The 21,279-nt window shown below is 64.8% G+C and overlaps 4 protein-coding genes across 5 annotated transcripts in view; 3 read left to right on the top strand and 1 right to left on the bottom strand.

The window, feature by feature from the left end:
- Nucleotides 1-95: 95 nt before the first annotated feature.
- On the top strand, nt 96-5,831 carry GAA (alpha glucosidase). Its single transcript, XM_061479879.1, has 19 exons — nt 96-493; nt 573-718; nt 982-1,147; nt 1,479-1,575; nt 1,658-1,777; nt 1,920-2,038; nt 2,156-2,287; nt 2,413-2,523; nt 2,666-2,779; nt 2,891-2,975; nt 3,090-3,207; nt 3,528-3,661; nt 3,756-3,907; nt 4,026-4,174; nt 4,251-4,392; nt 4,604-4,702; nt 4,850-5,014; nt 5,397-5,549; nt 5,623-5,831. Exons 1-19 carry the CDS (start codon nt 113-115, stop codon nt 5,680-5,682), a joined length of 2,643 nt encoding a protein of 880 aa, XP_061335863.1. The 5' UTR covers nt 96-112; the 3' UTR covers nt 5,683-5,831.
- A 353-nt stretch (nt 5,832-6,184) lies between these two features.
- The window catches only part of SGSH (N-sulfoglucosamine sulfohydrolase), a 294,044-nt gene continuing 278,949 nt past the window's right edge, over nt 6,185-21,279 (bottom strand). Inside the window, exons 2-9 of the mRNA XM_061479966.1 lie at nt 9,379-9,528; nt 9,005-9,165; nt 8,669-8,774; nt 8,123-8,273; nt 7,710-7,866; nt 7,454-7,535; nt 7,165-7,368; nt 6,185-6,895 (exon numbers count right to left, since the gene is read on the bottom strand). Coding sequence (XP_061335950.1) covers nt 6,336-6,895; nt 7,165-7,368; nt 7,454-7,535; nt 7,710-7,866; nt 8,123-8,273; nt 8,669-8,774; nt 9,005-9,165; nt 9,379-9,472 — 1,515 coding nt within the window. The 5' untranslated portion in view covers nt 9,473-9,528 and the 3' untranslated portion in view covers nt 6,185-6,335. The remainder of the gene's footprint in view (nt 6,896-7,164; nt 7,369-7,453; nt 7,536-7,709; nt 7,867-8,122; nt 8,274-8,668; nt 8,775-9,004; nt 9,166-9,378; nt 9,529-21,279) is intronic.
- Nucleotides 9,624-16,619, top strand: SLC26A11 (solute carrier family 26 member 11). 2 transcript variants are annotated; one of them, XM_061479964.1, is made up of 16 exons: nt 9,624-9,850; nt 10,064-10,256; nt 10,437-10,522; nt 11,451-11,530; nt 12,454-12,596; nt 12,862-13,037; nt 13,182-13,254; nt 13,610-13,660; nt 14,280-14,340; nt 14,609-14,664; nt 14,771-14,911; nt 15,010-15,137; nt 15,249-15,357; nt 15,514-15,647; nt 15,962-16,034; nt 16,460-16,619. In XM_061479964.1, exons 1-16 carry the CDS (start codon nt 9,647-9,649, stop codon nt 16,570-16,572), a joined length of 1,821 nt encoding a protein of 606 aa, XP_061335948.1. In that variant the 5' UTR covers nt 9,624-9,646; the 3' UTR covers nt 16,573-16,619. The 2 variants fall into 2 exon arrangements, with proteins under 2 accessions (XP_061335948.1, XP_061335947.1); XM_061479963.1 differs by having other exon boundaries at nt 9,711-9,850; nt 10,409-10,522; nt 15,511-15,647.
- The window catches only part of RNF213 (ring finger protein 213), a 46,916-nt gene continuing 43,154 nt past the window's right edge, over nt 17,518-21,279 (top strand). Inside the window, 3 exon segments of the mRNA XM_061479923.1 lie at nt 17,518-17,643; nt 19,751-20,076; nt 20,620-21,279. Coding sequence (XP_061335907.1) covers nt 19,831-20,076; nt 20,620-21,279 — 906 coding nt within the window. The 5' untranslated portion in view covers nt 17,518-17,643; nt 19,751-19,830.

The raw sequence follows: 21,279 nt of genomic DNA, 5'->3' as shown, positions 1-21,279 counted from the left end.
CGGGGAACAGGAGGGCGAAGGCGCCCGCCCGGTGCCGGTGCCGGTCCCGCCCCGGAGGCGGGGGCAGCGGTGACGCGCTCCGCTCCCGCCGCGCCTGCTGGGAGCCGGGGCCATGCCGCGGCTGGGGGTGGGCGCCGCGCTGCTGGCGCTGCTGGTCCCGCTCGTCCCCGCCGCGGGGCTCGGCGCCGGGGCCGCCGTCTGCGATGTGCCCCCGGGCAGCCGCTTCGACTGCGGCCCCGAGCGGCTGCTGGCGCGGGAGGGCTGCGAGGCGCGGGGCTGCTGCTACGTGCCCGCCGCCCCCGGCCCCGGCCCCGGCCCGCCCTGGTGCTTCTTCCCCCGCGGCTACCGCAGTTACCGGGCGGAGAACGTGACGGGCACCGGCAGCGGGTACACGGCCCGGCTCCGCCGCGTCGCCGCCAGCTTCCTGCCGGGGGACGTGGGCTGCCTGCGGCTGGACGTGCTGCTGGAGACCCCGGCCCGCCTGCGCTTCACGGTGCGCTCCCGTGCCCCGCTTCCTAATCCCGGTGTCCTGGTCCTGGTCCCCGGCCGATCCCCCCCTCTCTGCCTCGCAGCTGCGGGACCCGGCCCGGCAGCGCTATGAGGTGCCCTTGGACACACCGCGGGTGAGCGGGCGAGCGGCCACCACGCTCTATGGGGTGCAGATCAACGAGGAGCCCTTCGGCCTCGTCGTTTACCGGCAGCGCGGTGGGCAGGTCCTGTAAGTGCCCATCCTGCCCTGGGCTTCCCAAAGGGATCTGGTGTGGGACCTGACTCCGGTAAGGGATGTTATGGGACACTGGTGCAGGCAGAAGGCTGGCAGCCAGTGGGGCTTTGCTTTGCCTCCCCTTTGGTTCAGTGGCTGGGAAGGGAAGCAGGAATCCCAGATCTGAGCCAAAACCTGGTTTTGTTTCACACGGTGACGAGCATCTGTGTCCCTGCCTGGTGCTGCCTCCAGCTCCGTGCTTCCCTCTCCCTTGGCAGGCTCAACACCACGGTCGCGCCGCTCTTCTTTGCAGACCAGTTCCTGCAGATCTCCACCTCCCTGCCCTCCCATTTCATCTCTGGGCTGGGGGAGCACCTGACACCACTGGTCCTTGACACAGCGTGGACCAGGGTCACCCTCTGGAATCGGGACATGGCACCCATGGTATGGAGCAGAGCTGAGGGACAGGGAGACGGCTCAGCTCTACGTGCAGGGGTGGCCTCTTATGTCTTGTCCTTGTCTGGGGAAAGGTGTCCAGCTGAGCTGAGCCCTGGGTAAAGCCCATGGGCCAGGCTTTGTCCTGCTGGGGCTCAGCAAGGCTCTGAAGCTGCAGTCCAGGGCTCTTGCTCAGGGCAGAGCTCGGCCAACTCAAGCAGTGTTTGGGGCTGCAGAGCCGGGGTTTGTACCCCAAGGTTTCCTGGCTGGAGGCAAGGGGCAGGTGGGTGCTGTGTTGGGGTCTTTGGTGGAGCCTCACTGGCACCGTGCTCTGCTCCAGCCCCAGGTCAACCTCTACGGCTCCCACCCTTTCTACCTGGGAATGGAGGACGATGGCTCTGCCCACGGTGTCTTTCTGCTGAACAGCAACGCCATGGGTGAGTCCCGCGGAGGCACTGGGCACAGGCTCGGTCCTGTCCCCATCCCCACCTGGTTCCTCCGGTGCTTGTGCTTCCCCAGACGTGCTCCTGCAGCCCAGCCCGGCCCTGACCTGGCGCACGACGGGCGGGATCCTGGACTTCTACGTGTTCCTGGGCCCCGACCCCAAGAGCGTGGTGCGGCAGTACCTGGATGTCGTCGGTAGGGCTGAGCTGGGGATTTGGGGCGCGGGTGCTCCCGGGATGGCTCTGCCAGGAGCAGTGTGGTGGAGGGGGCTGCAGGGATCACGATGCCCAGCCATCCCTGATCCCATCTGTCCATCACCCGCCCTCCTGGCTTCCAGGGTTCCCCTTCATGCCCCCATACTGGGGCCTGGGCTTCCACCTCTGCCGCTGGGGCTACTCCTCCACCGACATCACCCGGCAGGTCGTGGCCAACATGTCGGCAGCCCGCTTCCCCCAGGTACATCTGGGCTGCTCCCCGGAGCCTCTGCCCCAGAGCAGCCGTGGGGGGCTGATAGGGAGCCCCATGGGGTGGGGGTCCCTGCTCCTCCCTGGTCACCGGTTCCATCGCCCGCAGGATGTGCAGTGGAACGACCTGGATTACGCGGATGCCAAGAGGGATTTCACCTTCAACAAGAGAAGCTTTAAGGACTACCCGGAGATGGTGCGGGACTTCCACCGCCGCGGGCTGAGGTACATCATGATTGTGGTGAGTGACCCCCGGTTGTGCCGGGGCTTCCAGCTGCCCCCAGGGGTGATGATGGAGCTCCCTCACAGCAGAGTGGAGGCTGTTCCCTGCCCTCGCTGCTGAAGCCTGGCTCTGTGTCCTGCCAGGATCCTGGGATCAGCAGCTCGGGGCCTCCCGGCACCTACAAGCCCTACGATGAGGGACTGAAGCGGGGGGTGTTCATCTGGAATGCCACGGGACAGCCCCTCATTGGGAGGGTGAGTGCAGGGAGGGGGCTTGGGTGGGACGACTGCAGCAGGACCGGGAGCTGGAGGGCACCGGGCAGGGGATGGCCCCAGTGGATGGTCAGCGGCACATGGGGGCCGTGGGGTTTTGCCTGTTGCTGCCTCCCTCCTGCAGGTCTGGCCGGGCCCGACGGTCTTCCCAGACTTCACCAACCCAGAGACTCGGGAGTGGTGGCACGACATGGTGAAGGACTTCCACGACCAGGTGCCCTTCGATGGGCTGTGGATTGTGAGTGATCCTGGCAGAGCTCCCGCCTGCAGCTCTCCGCATCCCACCCTGCATCTCTGCTGGGTCCCGGTGCTGCAGCGAGGACATCCCGTCCTTTCCCTCCCGCCCCAGGACATGAACGAGCCATCGAACTTTGTGGAGGGCTCCCAGGACGGCTGCCCCAACAATAACCTGGAGCATCCCCCCTACGTGCCAGGTACGGGAGCGGCACCGGCCCCTGCCCAGGGTGGGAGCACCGGGAGGACCCCGGCGGATGCTCTGACCCCGAGCAGGCTCTGAGCTCACCCTCATCAGCACCTCTCCCATGCAGGCGTGTTTGGAGGACGCCTCCAAGCTGGGACCATCTGCGCTTCCAGCCAGCAGTACCTGTCCTCCCACTACAACCTGCACAGCCTCTACGGGCTGACCGAGGCCATCGCTTCCCACGAGTAAGCCTGTGGCTCCTGCTGCACCTCCTGCTGTCCAGGAGGAGCCGATGCACATCCCAGGGGATGCCAGAGCTGGGAGGCTCCTCCTTAGTGGGCAGCTTGGATACGGGGAAGGCATTTGATGGGTGGGTGAGGGTTTGGTCTGTAATGCAGTAACGGGCTGGGGGCTCATGTCCTGTGCGCTGCCCATGTCACCTGCCCCATGGCCGTGGTGGCACTGGCTGTCTGCCCTGGCACACGCCAGCCTCGTGCTGCTGCTGAGAGCTGCTGAGCCTGCTCCCTGCCTGGGCAGTGCTGAGTGGGGCCCATCCTGCCCGCAGCGCGCTGCTGAGGATCCGGGGCACGCGCCCCTTCATCATCTCCCGCTCCACGTTCGCTGGGCACGGGCGCTACGCAGGGCACTGGACTGGGGATGTCGGCAGCGACTGGGAGCAGCTCTACTACTCCATACCGGGTAGGCTGCAGGGTGCTGGGGCTCCATCCCCCCTGCACCTCCTTGGCAGGCTCCGTACCCCAGCACCCCGATGTCCTCTGCGCCTGCCCTGCAGAGGTGCTGCTCTTCAACCTCTTTGGGGTGCCGCTGGTGGGTGCTGACATCTGCGGCTTCGTGGGCGACACGTCGGAGGAGCTGTGCGTGCGCTGGACCCAGCTGGGCACCTTCTACCCTTTCATGAGGAACCACAATGACCACGGTGCGCGGGTGAGCACCGGGAGCACCTCGTCCCGTTGGGCAGCACGCGCTGCGGGGAGTCCGTCCGGAGTCCCCAGAAGGCACCCGTGCACGGCCTGAGCATCGCCCTTTGTCCTCTCCCCTGCAGCCACAGGAGCCGTACGCCTTCAGCCCCGCTGCCCAGGCCGCCATGAGGAGCGCCCTCCACCTCCGCTACTCCCTCCTGCCCTTCCTCTACACCCTCTTCCACCGCGCTCACTCCGCGGGGGAGACGGTGGCGCGGCCGCTGTTCCTCGAGTGAGCGCGGGGCCCCTGGCTCGGGGGGGGGGGTGAGGGTCTCCCGGCGCTGCACTGCCCTCCCCTCCTCGCCCAGGTTCCCCCAGGACCGCAACACGTGGGCTGTGGACCGCCAGCTGATGTGGGGCGCGGGGCTGCTCATCACACCCGTGCTGGAGGCCGGGCAGACCAAAGTCAGCGGCTACTTCCCGGCGGGGACGTGGTACAGCCTGGCAGGGGTAGGTGCTCCCCTGCCATCCCCAGTGCCTGCACCGGGGCTTTGCTGCGGGGCCCCATATGCATTCCTGTACCCCACTGCGGGTTCTGCCCCCCCCCAGCGCTGTGTTGAGGACTTGTACCTCACCCACCTTCACTTGTGGCCGTTCGAGGACCACAACATGGAGCACCAGCGCCCTGCACCTGCTGCTTCCTCTTTCCGTTGTCATTTAGGACTCCACCATCCACAGCAAAGGGCAGTGGATCCTCCTGCCCGCTCCCCTGGACACCATCAATGTCCACATCCGCGCAGGGCACATCCTGCCACTGCAGGTGAGTCCCCTCCGCGCTGCGGTGACAGGCGTGGGGCACAACGCCGACCCCAGAGCCGGTGCTGCCGAATGAGCCTGCGGTGTCCGGCTGGGCCTGGGCAGAGCTGCTGCGGCAGCACCCGGAGCTGAGCCCGGTCCTGTGCCCCAGGAGCCTGCGTTCAACACTGCTGAGTCCCGCAAGAAGGGCATGGCCTTGGTAGTGGCGCTGACACCGGGCGGCTTCGCCAGGGGAGACCTGTTCTGGGACGATGGGGAGAGCTGGCAGAGCTTTGAGAGGGGCGACTACACCGAGCTCCTCTTCCTGGCCACGCACGTGAGCGATGGGGGTGTCTGGGCACGGGGCTTCACTGCCACAGGCGGGTCCCGGTGCCCGTGGCTCATGTGTGGCCATGGGCAGCACCGTGCCCTGGTGCAGCCGACCTGGTTGTGCCAAAAGTGCCAGGCTGTGGCTACAGCACTGGTGGGGGCCAGGAGGCCCCTGTAGGAGCTCTGGGAAGGGAAGATGCTGTGCCAGGGACGTGGCTCTTTCTGCACCAGTAGTGCTGTGCAGCCTGGTAAATGGCTTTGCTACTCTGTGGTGGCAGAGCAGCCGTCACCTCGAGCTGGGTGCCCTGCAGTGGGTAGGACCCGTTGAAGAGCCCTGGGTGCCTGTGGGACCTCGGTGCCTGTGGGTGATGGCCCTGCTGTCCCCCCAGGGCGCCGTGCTCAGCCAGCTCCTGCAGGCAAGTGCCCACCTCGATGGGGTCCTGCTGGAGGCTGTGACTGTGCTGGGTGTCACCAGCCCTCCCCGGCAAGTCCTGGCCAACGGTGCCCTCGTGGATGACTTCTCCTACCGCAGCGACACCCAGGTGAGTGCTGCCGGCCGGAGGCCCTGGGCTCCATCCCTGCTTCTCCCTGTGCTGACCCTTCCTTCTCCCCCAGGTGCTGAGAGTCCCTGTGTCGCTGCCCATGTGGGAGCAGTTTGTGATCAATTGGTCCTGAGCCGCTGCTGGATGCACCAAGCTGCTCCCTCCTGCTCTGGGGCCAAAGCCATCCCATACAATGCAGCTCTTGGGCTTTGGCTTCCCTCCTGGCTAACAGGAGTTATGAGGGTATAGACTGGACCTGCACCGGGGTTCCTTGCACACTCCCTGGGAACAGGAGAACCCTCATCTTCCGCAGAACAGGGGAAAAGACCCAAGTGCCTTGGGAGCCAGCAGCGCTGTTCAGTGCGGCGCTGGTGAGCTGGCCGGGAGCTCTGCCTGTGCTTTGGGGTACTGGGATCTGCCCAGGGGGTGAGGGAGCTGTAATAAAGCTGCTGTTTGCTGGGAGCAGCCCAGGCTGTGTCTGTGCCCGTGCCCGTGCCCCTCTGCTGCTGCCTGCCCTTGCTCAGCACCCCCTGGCCAGGAACCCCCCATCCCTGCCTGGGAGCTGATGGGGACATGCTCAGCTCTGGGTAAAAACAGAGACCTGTCCCCCAGAGGCTTTACTGAGGAGCAGCTCATCCCTATGGCTTCATAGGAGTGAGATTCAAAGATCCCTGAATGCTCCAGGGCCAGGCAGTGTTTGTGATACAGAGCAGAGGTGTCCCCCAGGGATGTGGGACCGGCCCAGCCAGGACCCTGCTCACAGCTGTCCCATGGCAGCGGGGATGCTCACAGCTCGTTGTGCAGCGGCCGGCACTGGGGACTCAGCTTCTCCTCCAGGACAGCATCAGGAGCACACACCCAGGGGTCCCCCGTGTCCCACTGCCACTTCAGGAGCTGCGCGCGGAGCAGCTGGAAGATGGGAGCATAGCGGGGGTCCAGGGCCAGGTTCTGGCTCTCTGTGGGGTCAATGCTGCAGTCAAAGAGCTCCCAGCGGTCTCTGTAGTAGTACTGGTGCAGGGTCTTGGTCCAGTGGGTCTGCTGCCCGGCCCTGGTGCGGTTGAGCAGGTCTTGGAAAGTGGGTGAGACGTAGAAGTCCTGGTCGATGGGAAAGGGCATCCTGTAGTTGAGGTTGTGAACGAGGCGGAACTGTTGGTGCTGGATGGCTCGCATGGGGTAGTACATGGTCACCTCGTGGTGGCTCTGGCTGCTGAAGGTGGTGTCCCAGGGCTGCTCCGACTCCAGCGCTGGCAGGAGAGACTTCCCAGTGAGATGTACCCGCCTCGTGCCAAAGATGCTGTAAGAAGGGTAGGGGATGGAGAACCAGTCCAGAATGGTCGGCGTCAGATCTGGAGGGGAAGAGAAGGGTGAGAGGAGGAAACAAAACCCCGGAGAGAGGCAGAAAGGTCCCTGGGGTCTGCTGCCACATGGGCTGTGGGTGCTCCCAGGGCTGAGCCCCGGGATAACGTCCTTGCAGGGGACCCTGCCGTTCTTCATCCTTCCTCCCCCTGCCAGGGCTGTGCCAGTGCCCGGGGCTGCAGCCTGCCCTATGGGACAGGACCCCGGGTTTTGGCGCAGGGAGGATGGGGACCAGCTCTGCAGGACTCTGCTCCCTTACCCAGGAGGCTGGCAAAGGCCTGGCTGACCTGCCCCCAGCGCTCCCTGTGCTCCGGGGAGGAGAGCAAGAGGGGCTCAGCTGTGCCCGACCGGTAGAGGTTGGTCCTGCCGCCGGGGAAGGGGATGCCGTTGTCGGAGGTGTAGATCACCAGCGTGCTGTTGTGGAAGCCCGCTCGGCGCAGCTCCTCCAGGACCAGCCCGATCCCTGCGGATGGATGGAGGGGCGGAGATGAGGAGGGGCAGGAGGGACGGCAGCGCCCACAGCAGCAGCCCGGCCCCGCGGCTCCCACCTTGGTCCATGCGCCCGATGGTTGTGTACTGGGCTGCCAGGTCCGCCCGGGCAGCCGGCGTGTCCGGAACGAAGTGCGGGACCTAAACAGAGGCGGGGAAAGTGGCCACCCCGGGACGGGGGTGAGTACAGCACAGTGGCCCCCGCCGGCTCACCCATGGCGCTGATGGCAGTGGCTGGCTCCAGCAGAGGCTGCTGTTGCACGCAGCCCCTGTGCAGTCCCATATAGCCCCGTACAGCACCATGCAGGCCCTCACCTGCACTTGCTCCGGGTGGTAGAGCTGTGGCTTCCAGTCGGGAATCCGGCCCATGCCGCTCTCTCCATTGCCGAACTTCTCACAGAAGGGCCCGTACTGGGGCTGGGAGTGCCCGCAGCGGTGTGGGTCGTGGAAGGCGACGTAGAGGAAGAAAGGCCTAGAGGTGAAAGGGTGGAGGTGGAGGCAAAGGGCGGCCCCCACCCCCCCGAGCCCTGCCCTGGGCTGTGCGGGTGGGAGCTGGGGTCAGCAGGAGGATTCCCCCCTAATGTGGGCTTCTGGATGTGGGGTGACCCAGAGACAAGGTCTCCCAATGGGACATGGACACGTCTTCAGCGAAGCCGGTTTTCCTCTTGTGTCCCCCTCCTCTCCTGCACCCCCCTAGCAGCCTGGCCCGCGGACACAGAGCCCATCACCTCTCATCCTGGCTCTGCAGGAACCTCCGGACGAGCGCTTTGATTCGGGTGATGTTCCTCCCGACCTGCAAGACCGAGCTGTTCTCCTCCGTGTAGGCGAAGTCGAAGGGATAGATGGCCCCAGGCCCAACGTGCTTCTTCCCAATTATGCCTGCAAGAACATGTGCTGTGCCAGAAGCCAGGGGAGGACAGGGGCTGCTCCAGCACCAGCTGTGCTCAGCCAGCGCTGGGGACAGTGGAAGCTGCCACCAGTTTCCCCAGTCATCTCTGCCAGTTGCACTTCCACATCTGGCTGGAAAATGGGACCCAACCGGGCCCACGCTGCCCCAGGTCACAGGTTTAGTGGAAGTGGAAGTTTGGGTAAAGCAGGAGCCTTGTGTGAACCTTGAGAACCAGGAAGGAGAAGGATGAGGAAAGGAAGAAAAGCTGAGGTGTGATGAGGGTGGCAACAGAGCAGTGGGTGGGGGGGGAAGCGAAGCGAAAGCCAGGGATCAGCACAGAGCATAGGCACACGTCCTTGGTGCCTGTCACTGGCCGTGTCCCTACCTGTCCGGATGCGTGCTTGGCTGAGCAGCTGGGGCAGGCTGCGCACGCTATCGAAGGAGTTGAAGTGGTGCGCATCCTGGTGCAGCCCGTACATCCCATTCTGGTGCTGCAGGCAGGGGAGACAACAGAGTTGGATGATGCCTCGGGGCCTGGCCCCAGCACAAGCCCAGATGTGCACTGCATCTGCGTGCGTGGGGAGCAGGTCCCAGGGGGCTGGGAAGAGGGGATGTCAGCGGGCAGGGGGGGGATGGCCAGGTCCTGACTGTGCCACAAAGCCAGCTCTGGTCAGCCCTGACCCCCGCTGTGCCTGGAGCCCAGTGCGTGCAGGTGCCCTACCTGGGGCAAGCCGGTGAGGATGCTGGCCCGGCTCGGGGAGCAGCTGCTGACCGAGGTGAAGGCGTTCTGGAAAACCACACTGCGCCGGGCCAGCGCGTCCAGGTTGGGTGTCCGGATGGCAGAGTTGTTGTAGGCGCCGCTCTCGAAGCCACCGTCATCTGCTGCAGCGGGAGGGGAGCGGGGTGAGCCCTGGGCACCGGGCCCGGTGACTGATGGCACCGGGAGCATCCCTGCAGGGGCCGGTGCTGCCGTGACCGTCCCCGCACGGAGGGGCTGCAGCGGGACCCCGGGGCCGGCCCTGCGCTGCCCACGGGAGCAGAGGCTCCCCTCCGCGGACCCGGGACCGGCTCCGTGGCTCCGGCGGCCGCGCTCACCCAGCAGGAGCAGGACGTTGCGGGCCGGGGCCGAGGGCCGGGTCCCGCCGCTCCGGAACGCGACCAGCAGCAGCGCCAGCGCCCAGGGCCGCATGGCTCCGGCAGCGGCAGCGGTTCCGGCACCGGCGGCGGGGCTCGGCGGCTCCTCCTCTGCCCCGGTCACATGGGGCAGCCCCGGAGGCTCAGATCCGGCCCGGGCGGGGCCCCGTTCCCAGGCACGGGTCCGGAGCGCGGTGGCGGCGGCCGGGCAGGGGGCAGCGGCGGGGCCATGGCGGCCCCGGGGCCCCGGCAGCGCGGCGGGGGCTGCCCGTGCCCGTGGTCGGCGGCGCGGCGGCGGCTCCCGGTGCTGCGCTGGCTCCCCCGGTACAGCCCGGCCTGGCTGCGGCTCGACCTGGTGGCCGGGCTCAGCGTGGGGCTCACGGTGGTGCCGCAGGCGCTCGCCTACGCCGAGGTGGCGGGGCTGCCGCCCGAGGTGGGTGCCGCTGCCCGGAACAGCGCTCCCGAGCGCGGGCAGGGCCGGGCGGACCCGGGCTCTCCGCTGCCGTCACCCGTGCCCCGGGGCAGGAGCCCGCCGGCGCCGCGGGTGCGCTGGGCTACGGAGGGAGCCCGGGACCCCGTGTCCCGGAGGGCTCGGGCATCCCCCGGTGCCGCGCGTTGTGCCAGCGCTCGCTTTGTCCCTGTGCAGTACGGCCTCTACTCTTCCTTCATGGGCTGCTTTGTCTACTGCTTCCTGGGCACCGCCAAGGACGTGACGCTGGGTCCCACGGCCATCATGTCGCTGCTTGTCTCCTCTTACGCGTTCCATGAGCCTGTCTATGCCATCCTGCTCGCCTTCCTCTCTGGCTGCATCCAGCTGGCCATGGGGCTCCTGCACCTCGGTGAGATGCTCTTGCCGTGCAAGGGTATCACTGTGCAGCCTGTAGCAGTGTCCCCATCCCCTGTGCTCTCTGAGACACTGGGGTTGTCCTGCTACCACTTGTGACAGCTCTGAGTGTGTGCAAACACCCTGTGCTCGCTGTCGGGCCAGCAGCGTGCTTACTGCTGCCCATCCTGCGTAGGTTTCCTTCTGGACTTCATTTCCTGCCCCGTCATTAAAGGGTTTACATCAGCTGCTTCCATCACCATTAGCTTCAACCAGATCAAGGTAGGATCTGCTGCTCCGCCCGGGCCACGTCACCTGCCGTCTCCTAGGGCTGTCGTGTTTGGCATCAGGCTGGGTGATGTGCTCGGTGCAAGAGCAAGGAGCCCCAGAGGGGCTCTGGTTTTCCCCCGACAGCAGTTCTGCTGGCTCCATGGGTGATGTGCTCGGTGCAAGAGCAAGGAGCCCCAGAGGGGCTCTGGTTTCCCCCCGACAGCAGTTCTGCTGGCTCCATGAGTGCTGTGCTCTGAGCAGACCAAGCCCAACGCACCCTCTGCCTGTGGCCAGCTGGCGGCATCCAGGACACCAGGAAAGCCAGGACGCTTGATCTGGTCCCTTGCAGGGGGTGCTGGTGATTCTCTCATCAGGGTGGGTTTGCAGCTCCACTGGTCCCTCCCCGGCCTCTCAGGGCCCTGAGGCTCTCTGGGGCTGCAACGCTTCCTCTGTGGTTAACCAAAATCAGAGCCTCCGGGAGGCGGGCTCAGGCTCTGCCAGGAGCCAGCAGCCGGTGTTGGTCAATGGCTGTGGTTGCAGCGGGGCTGCTGTGGAAGAGCTGGGCCCGGGCTGCTGCTCCAGCGCGGAGCAGGGGGATGGCTGGGCTGCAAGGGCTGGGGTGAGGGCTCCAGCGTGAACCCCTCCTGGGGGCTGCACAGGAGGGTGCGGGGCGGGGTGGGGGCATCTCAGGGCCTGGGAGTGGGTTAAAAATCAGAGCATCCTGAGGCCCTGTCTGCAGAGACCCTGCAGGTAACGGGCTGTTGTGGAGGGCGCGCAGGAGCATGGGGTGGTCACTGAGGAGCATTCCTGCCAGCAGCGCCAGCGCTGTGTGTGTGCCACGGCCCTGCCAGGCCTGAGCCCCGGTGCTCCTGGCAGTCCCTCCATGGCACCTGGCACCTTGAGAGGTGCCAGGCTTTCACCAGGCTTTGCCTTCCCATAGAACATCCTGGGGCTGCGGGGGATCCCTCGGCAGTTTTTCCTGCAGGTGTTTGAGACGCTGCGGAGGATCGGGGAGACCAGGTCAGCACCATCCGTGCTCCATCCCTGCTCCATCGCTGCTCCATCGCTGCTCCATCGCTGCTCCATCGCTGCTCCATCCCTGCTCCATCCCTGCTCCATCGCTGCTCCATCGCTGCTCCATCCCTGCTCCATCCCTGCTCCATCGCTACTCCATCCCTGCTCCATCCCTGCTCAATCCCTGCTCCATCCCTGCTCAATCCCTGCTCCATCTCTGCTCCATCTCTGCTCCGTCCCTGCTCCGTCCCTGCTCCATCCGTGCTCCATCGCTGCTCCATCCCTGCTCCGTCCCTGCTCCGTCCCTGCTCCATCCCTGCTCTGTCCCTGCTCCGTCCCTCCTCCATCCCTGCTCCGTCCCTGCTCCATCCCTGCTCTGTCCCTGCTCCGTCCCTCCTCCATCCCTGCTCCGTCCCTGCTCCATCCCTGCTCCATCCCTGCTCCGTCCCTGCTCCATCCCTGCTCCGTCCCTGCTCCGTCCCTGCACCGTCCCTGCTCTATCCCTGCTCCATCCGTGCTCCGTCCCTGCTCCGTCCCTGCTCCATCCATGCTCCATCCCTGCTCCATCCCTGCTCCTTCCCTGCTCCGTCCCTGCACCATCCGTGCTCCATCCGTGCTCCGTCCCTGCTCCATCGCTGCTCCATCCCTGCTCTATCCCTGCTCTGTCCCTGCTCTATCCCTGCTCCATCCCTGCTCCGTCCCTCTTCCGTCCCTGCTCTATCCCTGCTCAGTCCCCGCTCTGTCCTGCAATCTGGGGGTGCCCCCCTTCCCTCCCCTTCTGTCCCCCCAGAAGTGCCACGTTTTGCTGGTGGGGCAGAGGTGCGGGCAGCATCCCTGCAAGCTCTGCACCTCCCTGGGGACAGGCTCTTCCTCCAGGGGCTCTGGGGTAGCTCTGCCTGTGCCCCGCAGCGCTGATGTGCCTCTTGCAGGGTTGGGGACGCCGTGCTGGGGCTGGCCTGCCTGGCCGTGCTGGCGGGGCTCCGGGCCATGAAGAGCCGCCTGCCCCGAGCCGCCCGTGTGGAGCCGCTGCCCGTCAGGGTCAGCTACCTCATCGTCTGGACCACCACCACGGGTGCGTTGGCCACCCCCTGCCTCTCTCCTCCTGCTGCCATCCCCCCTGGGGTCTTGTCTCTTTGGGGCAAGGGAGACACAGCCCCAAAGTGGTAAAGCCCCAGGTGAGCAGGAGCTGAGAGCTGGAGGTGGGTGAGGGAGGGCGAAGTCCCAGGGATGGCCCTGCTGCTGTGCATGCCCCTTCCTGAGGCTTGAGAGACCCCAGCAGCCTGGTACCCACCTCCTGCTGCCCTGGGCAGGTTTTCATGGTTGCTCTCTCACTGCAGCACGCAACGCCCTCGTGGTCCTGTTTGCTGGCCTGGTTGCTTACTCCTTCCAGGTGATGGGCTCCCAGCCGTTCACACTCACCGGCAGCATCCCCCGGGGCCTCCCGGCATTCCGGCTGCCACGCTTCTCCATGGCTACCCCCAACGGCACCATCCCCTTCCGGAGCATGGTGGAGGTGGGTGCCAGGCTGGCTGGCAGAGGATGGGCTCCCCTTGGGCTGACTCCTGCAGTCACTGGCTCCCCATGCAGCGGGAGGAGGCTCTGCTGTGGGGTGACCCTCATCCCTCTGTGGCTACGCTGACCATGTCCTCTCCCCCAGGACATGGGGGTCGGGCTGGCCGTGGTGCCGCTCATGGGCCTGCTGGAGACCATTGCGATTGCCAAGGCTTTTGGTATGGCTGCAGCAGGCTCCCGCGCCTGCGCCGGCACAAGGGGTGTCTGCAGGGGCCTGGGGAGCCGGGAGGGTGCTGCTCCCATGGGGGCACTGGGAGGGACTGGCTGCCTGTGCTGAGCCCGGTCCCTAGTGTGGGGTGGCGGGAGGGGTCCGTGTGGGGCTGCTGATCCCCTCCCCTTGGCCAGGCAGCTCCCCCATCCCTGGCTTGGGAGGGGGCCGGGGGGTCCCTGTGTTGTGTGTGGGATCTGAGTGCTGGGTGCTCCTGTGCCCGGGGATGCTGGGAATGGACCCGTGGCTGTCTCCATGACACGTGCCCACGGGAAGCTTGGGCAATGCCGCTCCTGTCCTTTCAGCCTCGCAGAATGATTACAGGATTGACCCCAACCAGGAGCTGCTGGCTATGGGTAAGAGACTGCTCGGAGCAGGAGGGCAGGGGTGGGGATGCAGCCCGAGCACCACTGTGTGTCCCACAGCCCCTGGCTTGTCAGAGATCCCCATCCCAGCAGCCCTACCTCTGTCTGAAGGTTTGCCCTTCTTACCCTGCCTGCTGCCCCCGCCCCAAGCCTTTCTCACGCTTCAGCAATTTCCAGAGCAGCCTGAGCAGAGCTCACACAGCTGCATGGGCTCCGGTCCGGCCCTGGGTACCTGCATGGGCTCTGGTCCGGCCCTGGGTACCTGCATGGGCTCCGGTCCGGCCCTGGGTACCTGCATGGGCTCTGGTCCGGCCCTGGGTACCTGCATGGGCTCTGGTCCGGCCCTGGGTACCTGCATGGGCTCTGGTCCGGCCCTGGGTACCTGCATGGGCTCCGGTCCGGCCCTGCGTACCTGGATGAGCTCTGATCCAGCCCCAGGTACTTGGATGGGCTCTGGTCTGGCCCCAGGTACCTGGATGGGCTCTGATCCAGCCCCAGGTACCAGCTGGGGATGGAGGAGGTGATGACAGCAGCACAGACCCATCTCGTGGCCCTGTGCAGTGCCTCCCCTACCTCCTGCATCTCCAGCCCCTCTCCATCCCCTCTGCAGGCTTCGCCAACATCCTGGGCTCCTTCGTCTCATCGTATCCCATCACGGGCAGCTTTGGCCGGTGGGTAGCAGGAGCCCCAGCCCTCCCCTCGCTGGGGTTCTGTGACACCCTGGGGGGAAGGTTGTGCCCGATGCATCCCTGAGCTCATGTGCTGGTCCCCAGCTGCCCACCTTGGCTGCTGGGCTGTGCAGGGTCCTGCAGGGACCTTCCCTCCCCTCCTGCGTGCTCTGCGGTGCTGCCGCAGGCTGGGAGCTCCTGTCTCTGCCAGTGGGGTTCTCCTGCTGCTCCATGAGCGGTGCTGGGCCCAACGAACTGCTCTGCATTGCAGGACAGCGGTGAACGCGCAGTCGGGTGTCTGCACCCCCGCGGGAGGGCTCCTCACAGGTAGAGCCTCCTCCCTGCCGTGGGCTGCTCTGCAGGGCCCCGTGCCCAGCACCCCAGCGCCCTGGGCACGGGGCCCCGTGGCTCAGGGGCTCCCCGTGTCCCGCAGGCGCCCTGGTGCTGCTCTCACTGGCGTACCTCACCTCGCTCTTCTACTACATCCCCAAAGCGGCGCTGGCCGCTGTCATCATCTCGGCTGTGGTGCCCATGTTCGATGCTGGGATCTTCAGGACGCTCTGGCGGGTTAAGAGTGAGGGCACGAGTCGGGGAGGGTTGATCCCCCGGTGCAGCCCGGCTCTGCCTGTGCCCTGTGGCACGAGGACAAGGTGCAGGTTGTCTCCCTTGCAGGGCTGGACCTTGTGCCCCTCTGCGTGACGTTCCTGCTCTGCTTCTGGGAGATCCAGTACGGCATCATGGCAGGGATGCTGGTCTCAGGGGTTCTCCTGCTCTACTCCGTTGCCAGGCCGCCAATAAAGGTGGGATTCAAACCTCCCCTTGGCTGCAGGGAGGACGGTGCTTTGCTTTGTTGCAGGGGCACAGCCCTGAGCTCCCTGTGACTCATCGCCCTGCACTGGGGTCTTGCTCAGGTGTCAGAGGTGTCAGATGGGGACGTGCTCCTTGTGCAGCCGTGGAGCAGCCTGCACTTCCCTGCTGTTGAGTGCCTCCGGGATGTTGTGTGCAGCCATGCTCTCACAGGTACAGTGCTCCCGGGCCCCCTGGTCGTCTCCCAGGAACCTGGTTGTAACCTGGTACCTGCCTGGATCATTTCTGCCCGCTGCTGTCTCAGCCTTTCCAGGCACAGCTCTGGGCTTTGTTCGCCAGGAACGTGACCATGTGCCCTTTGTTCAGCAGCATCTCCACCGTGCTCCGTCATCCTGGACTGTTGTCACATCAGCAGCATTGATTACACGGCGGTGGCGGGGCTGGCAGAGCTGCTGCAGGAGCTGCGCAAGCACGGCCTCTCGCTGGCCTTCTGCAGCCTGCAGGTACGTGGGATGCAGCCTCAGCCGGCCCAGCGCTGGGTCCTTCTGCCTCTCCCTACACCAAGCATCAGCTCTGCTCCTCGGGGCAGGGTCTGTGCTGGCCCCCGGCACCTACCCTGAGGACGCTACTGCCTCTCCTCTGGCGGAGCCTTCATCCCAAAGAGCTGGAGGCTTTGGGTCCTGAGCCCAGCTGTGGGAGGAGGAGCGGTGGGGAAGGGCTGCATCCTGTGTCCTGGGCTGACCGGGGGGCTCGGAGCCCCGCTATAAGGGAAGTGGCCAGCAGCAGGCTGCCCCAGCCCTGGTTCCTCTGCCTTCAGGACCCTGTTCTCCAAGTCCTGCTGTCTGCAGACTTAGAGGGATTCCAACACTTCCCCAGCCGGGAGGAGGCAGGTGAGGCTCTGGCTGCCCCTGGTGCTCTCCTGGGGCTGGGACCCCAGGCTGCTGCTGAGCAGGGGGTCTGGAACATGAACAGGGGAATGTGACCTTTGTCAAGCCCCAGAGCTGCCGTGCACAGCCCCTGCTGTCACCCACCCCAGGCCCCAGTTTTACTGGTCAGTATGAGGCCAGACAGGCTGGAACATCCCTCTGGGGTCGGCTGTCCTGGCCATGTCCCTCCTGGCTCCCTGTGCCCCACAGCAGCCCCCTCCCCCTTGCTGCAGGGCAGAAGAAAGTCCTTGACTTACGGTAAACTCTGCTCAGAACATCCGTGTGTTATCAGCATTGCTCTCATCCTGAATCCAAAACACGGCACTGGGAAGGAAATTAACTCTATCCCAGCTGAAACTGCCTTGTTTCTCCCCATCTCCCTGGCTCAGAGCGGTGCAGAGGAGCAGAGCCAGGGGGCAGCGGGGCAGCCCCCAGCGCCAGCACCAGCACCAGCACCAGCCAGAGCTCACTGCTGCCGCGGGGCTCATCCAGTGAGTGGTGACACCGACACTCTGGTGACATCCAACCACCATCCTGCACTGTCCCAGAGCTCCCATGCCAGCTGCCGGGGCTCGGGCACCTCTAGGACAGACAGTCCATGGAAGGGATCAGCGAGGGAAATACATTCCCTATCCAGTCATTGGGAAAAGCCACCCCTCCTCCAGGCCTTTCCGCATCCTCAAAGCTGCCATCTTTTAAATCAGCTGTTTTAATTCTGAGCCTTTTCTTATTCTGGGATATTCTATGGCTCAATGATTCAAACACTGAACTGTGATGCACAGCGTGCTCGTGGCAACGCGAGCTCCAAGGGTGCTGGTGCTGCCCTCCGAGCCCACGGCCGTGCTGCGGCTCTCACCCTCACGCTGCTGGGAGATGAAAACCAGCACTGATTTTGCTCCTTACTGATCCCTCTGGTTTCGTGAGCCATTCTGCCAAATGCTGCCACGGGGCAGGGCTCTGCTGCCCCTCTGGGTGCAGCCTGACCCCAGCTTGTGCTTGCCTTGCTATAAAATGGATGTAAAAAGCACAGGCAGCAGGGCTGGGGCAGGGTGCAGGGAGGGCAGTTTTCCCGACTGCCCTTGGCCGGCAGCCCTGAAGGGGACGGTGCAATAAAGCGGTGATTGATTGCACATGAGTCAGTGTGAGCTCTGCGCTCCTTTGAGGAAAGCTTTTCGCTTTTGTGTGGGCCAGAAAAACTAAACCGGGCACTGCTGAGCTCACCAAGGAAATGAAACTGAAAGCAGGCTCCGGGTGCGGGCGTGCTCCGCGCCTTAAGGCAGAGCCCCTCCTCTCAAAGGCTCCACAGCAGCCGAGGTGCCCGGGCGACACGGAGCTGCGGGGCCGCCGGAGCCTGCCGCGGGAGCCTGGAGCGGGTTGTTCCTCGCTGCACCCGCGGCAGCACCTGCAGAGCTGGAAGGGCATCTGTGCCCTCTGTTCCCATCCCTCCCTCCGTCCGTCCGCCTCCCGGCACCGGGAGTGACCAGTGCAGACGGAGCAGGTTTCTCTTCACGTCGTGTGCCGCCGCCTGTGGTTGTAGGGCGAAAGCTGCTCTGCGTGCCCAGAGGGGGCTCAGGTAACCTCAAAATGGAGCCTGGGGTAGAAGAGGGTTTGGCTTCGTGTGTGCTCAAACCGTGTGTGCAAGTGAGCGTGTGAGGGCTGCTGGGACCCGTCAGCAGCTCAATCCCGGCTGGAGCCGGGGATGGGGTGACAGCCGCGTCCCCACTTCGGGCTGGTGGCTCCAGTGGGATGAATTTCCCTCCATGCTCTTGCCCTCGCACTGGTGTGGAGCACCCTGCGGCCCGGGGAGCCTGCTCGGGGCCGGTTGCTGCCGCTGTTCCAGACGGCAACGAGAACCGACCGACGGCGGACGGGGGGGGGGGCGCGTCCCGGCTCCACCGGCCCGCAGCAGGGCCGGGAGCTGCTGACCTCGGGCTCGGCGGGGGGAGAACGGGCTCCACCGGCCCCTCGGAGCATGGCGGGGGGGCACGGGGAACCCCTCCCGGCCCCGGCAGCCGCGGTGGGGAGGAACCCCGGCGGGCGGTGACGTCCCGAGACCGAAACTTGGGGTTCTGAGAGGAAACGAAACTTGACCGGTCAGCAGCGGCGGAGCGGGGCTGCGGGAGGGCCGGAGCGCCGGCACCGGGCTTGCGGGAGGCGCCTCTGCGGGGGGCGCGGGGCAAGGGGAAGGGGCTCCTCTACCGGGCCCCGCTGCAGCCTCCCGGTGAGCCCCCACGCTCCGGTTCCGTCCCCCCCTTCCGCCGGTGCCCCGGGACCCCGATGCACCCCCCCCAGGCTGGAGCCGGAGCTCCGCCTCCTGCCCTCACTAACGGGCCTCATTCGCCACGCCATTGGTCCGTCTGCCTATCTCATTTGCATACGGGCACGGAAGTGGCGGGAGCTACTGCCTATCGGCAGGAGCGAGCGGGGCCTCATTTGCATATAGGCTCCGCCTAGGGGTCAGCCCCGCCTCCGCCCCGGGCGGGTCAGGTGAAGGGCGCGGCTGGCTCTGAAGCGGCTCCGGTCCCGGTCCCGGTCCCGGTCCCGGGGAAGGGGGCTCCGGTCGGGAGGCAGCGCCCTGAGGCTCCCCGGAGCGTTCTTCACCTCCCGCTGATGGCTCCGTTTCTCTCTGTGCCCCGTCCTCCTCGCTCCCCCCGGGGGCTCCCTGCGGTCGGTGCCTGGGGAACGTGAAGTGCCGCCGGTGCCGCTTTGTGTCTGGGCACGGATCTGCTGGTTCTTGCGGTCAGTGCGGGGCCCGGCTGGCGCCCGGCACCGGCGAGCAGGAGGATGCAGGTAGGAGGAGGCGCTATGGGGGGAGCTCCAGCCCTGCGGCACGCTCGGTGGCCGGTGTTGAGCTGGTTCCTGCCCTGCCACAACAGGGCCCATTTCTGTGGGGTGCTGCATTAAAAAGTCCGTTTTGGTCTCTCTTGAACCCAAATTTCCCATCTTCAGCTTGGGGTTAGAATTCACCGCGTTCCTGTTTGACGACACAGAATTCTCTCTACGGGCAGTAACAGAATCAAGTACACATTTAACATGGTTACACTGCAAGAAATGCTTCCTAATCCTTTGACTTGCTAAAAGAATGACCTGGGCCACCAGAGCTGCGTTTGGGTTGTTGATAGGGAGAGTTAGGGTCCTAAAAGAATGCCCTAACCCAGAGTCAGCCTCCTGGCAGGATCAGTTCCGAGCAAATCCCTCTGCAAATGCGGAATGGCAAGGTAACAAACCCAGGGCCTCCAGCTCTTAAATGCTATAGGGAAAGCATCCAGAACCTCTGCTGGCAGGCAGCCCATCAGCTGGAGGTAGCGTGAGGATGGATCAGCACCTCAGCACGGTGGTTTCTTACTGTAATTACTCTGCTGCTGACTGCAGGGGCCTTGGGGAGGGAAAGGCTGTGCTAGGGAGGATGCTGTCATTCCTAGCAGTAGCTGCTGAACAGCAAAGTGACTCCTGCTAATCCATGTCCTGTTTTTATCTGGGATGGAGTTAATTTCCTTCCCAGGGCTGTTTTGGATTCAGGATGAGAGCAGCACTGATAACACACGGTCCTGCTGTGGGGTGGGCTGTGTGGTGTTTAGCTGCCTGCCTGAGTAATCCACAGCAGTTTGGTACACGGGTCAGCAGCAGACCCTGCTTGCTCACCACCAGAGCTTTAACAATACACCTTGCCTCCACTGCAGAAAGAAGAGTGGTGAAGCTCGCTCAAGTCCCTGGTACAGGAGTGGCGGTGAAAGGAAAAGGTGCTGCTGGGCCTTCTGCTATGGAGCCAAGTGATGCTGAGGGAGGGTTGCTGGTGGAGAACGCAAGAGCTCTCATCAATACCTCAGTGACCGCACCTGAATGTGCCGTGCTTGGGCCTCCTTCCTCTGCTGAAACACAGGAGGAGCAGGAGCAGGAGGAGGAAGAGGAAGGAGCATCGCTGCTGGAGGGTGCAACAGCTCCGAGTGATACCTCAAAGACTGCACCTGAGGCCGTGGCTGGGGATACTTTGGAGAAGTCACAGAAGGTGAGGCTCTGTGGTACTGAGGAGCAGGGGCTGCTGGCCACTTGTTGCTCTCTTTGGTCAAGCAGTGAGGCTGGGCTGCATCACCTGAACCCCGCTGGCCTGCACTGGCTGCTGCTGCTGCCCGTGTTCCCAGGCAAGCTGGAGATGTCTGTGCTTGGTTCAGTGTGGAGGATGCAGGCAGCCGAAGTGCAGAGCGGGGCAGCTGCCCTGAGCAGCACAGGCCCCTGTGCTGTGCTGGGGGAAGCAGGACACAGTGGGTTTGGTAACTGGCCTGGTTAGTGAGCGTCCTGCTTGGTGCTGCTTTGTGTTGCTGCTGAGGAGGTCTTAGTAGTAGAAGTAGAGAATGCTCAAGAGTTACTTGCATTTCCAACTGCTATAGAAGGCAGAGGCTGGTCTTGTCTGTTCTCTTCCTGGTTGTTCTTCATTATCCCAGTGTAGCAGGAAGGTGTCACTTCCTCCTCTCCAGCCAGCTCCACCGAAGAGTTTCTCTTTGGCCATGAATAAACAGACACTGTGGTGTTCCTTCTTTTCTGTTTGCTATAGAAAAAGGAGAGGAGTAAATCCAAGAAGGGCCCGTCGAGCTCTGAGAAGCAGGACTCTCTGCCTTCTCTAAGCCCGGCACCAGCTGCAAGCCCGGAACTGCCCGATACCTGTGTGATTCCCCAAGAAATCCAAAGCACAGGCAGTGAAGTAGCCAAAGAGGGTGGTGCTGTTCGTGCTGGGGACAGTGGAGACCCACGTGGAAGCGAGGGGGCCTCGTGTCACTTGGGAAGGGAAGCTGGAAGCGTGGAAGCAGTTGCAGAAGACGGTCCCCGGAGCGTGGATGTGATGACCCCAGGGAAGCAGAGCAGCACAGACAATGCGGCTGCCCCATCTCCAAGCCCTGCGACCCCCGAGGAGAAGGTGGAGGGTGGAAGCACCGCAGGGCGTGGAGAAGTAGTCAGGGGTGATGCGGGAGGGCGCAGTCGTGCCCCTGCTGCTGGTCGGCTTCCAGCCACGAGACCGGATTCCCAGCCCTCAGATAGCAGCAAGAGCCTGACCTCAGCAGGGCTGAGAGCGAGCGCTTCCTCTGGGCCATCTCCTGGAACCGGAGCTCCTAAAAGCAAGTCTGCAACTGCTTGGGCTGGACATCAGAGTCAAGACCCAAAGACTCCACCTCGCAGCTCGCAGGCTGGGAAGGATAAAGCAGAGAGCAGGCAGAAA

The sequence above is a fragment of the Pezoporus flaviventris genome, unplaced genomic scaffold (genome assembly GCF_033815535.1).
Source record: "Pezoporus flaviventris isolate CSIRO_AGI_PZ_B2104156 unplaced genomic scaffold, CSIRO_AGI_Pfla_v1 ptg000158l, whole genome shotgun sequence".
In the NCBI taxonomy this organism is placed as follows: Eukaryota; Metazoa; Chordata; class Aves; order Psittaciformes; family Psittacidae; genus Pezoporus; species Pezoporus flaviventris.
This window is presented reverse-complemented; position numbering and strand designations above follow the sequence as displayed.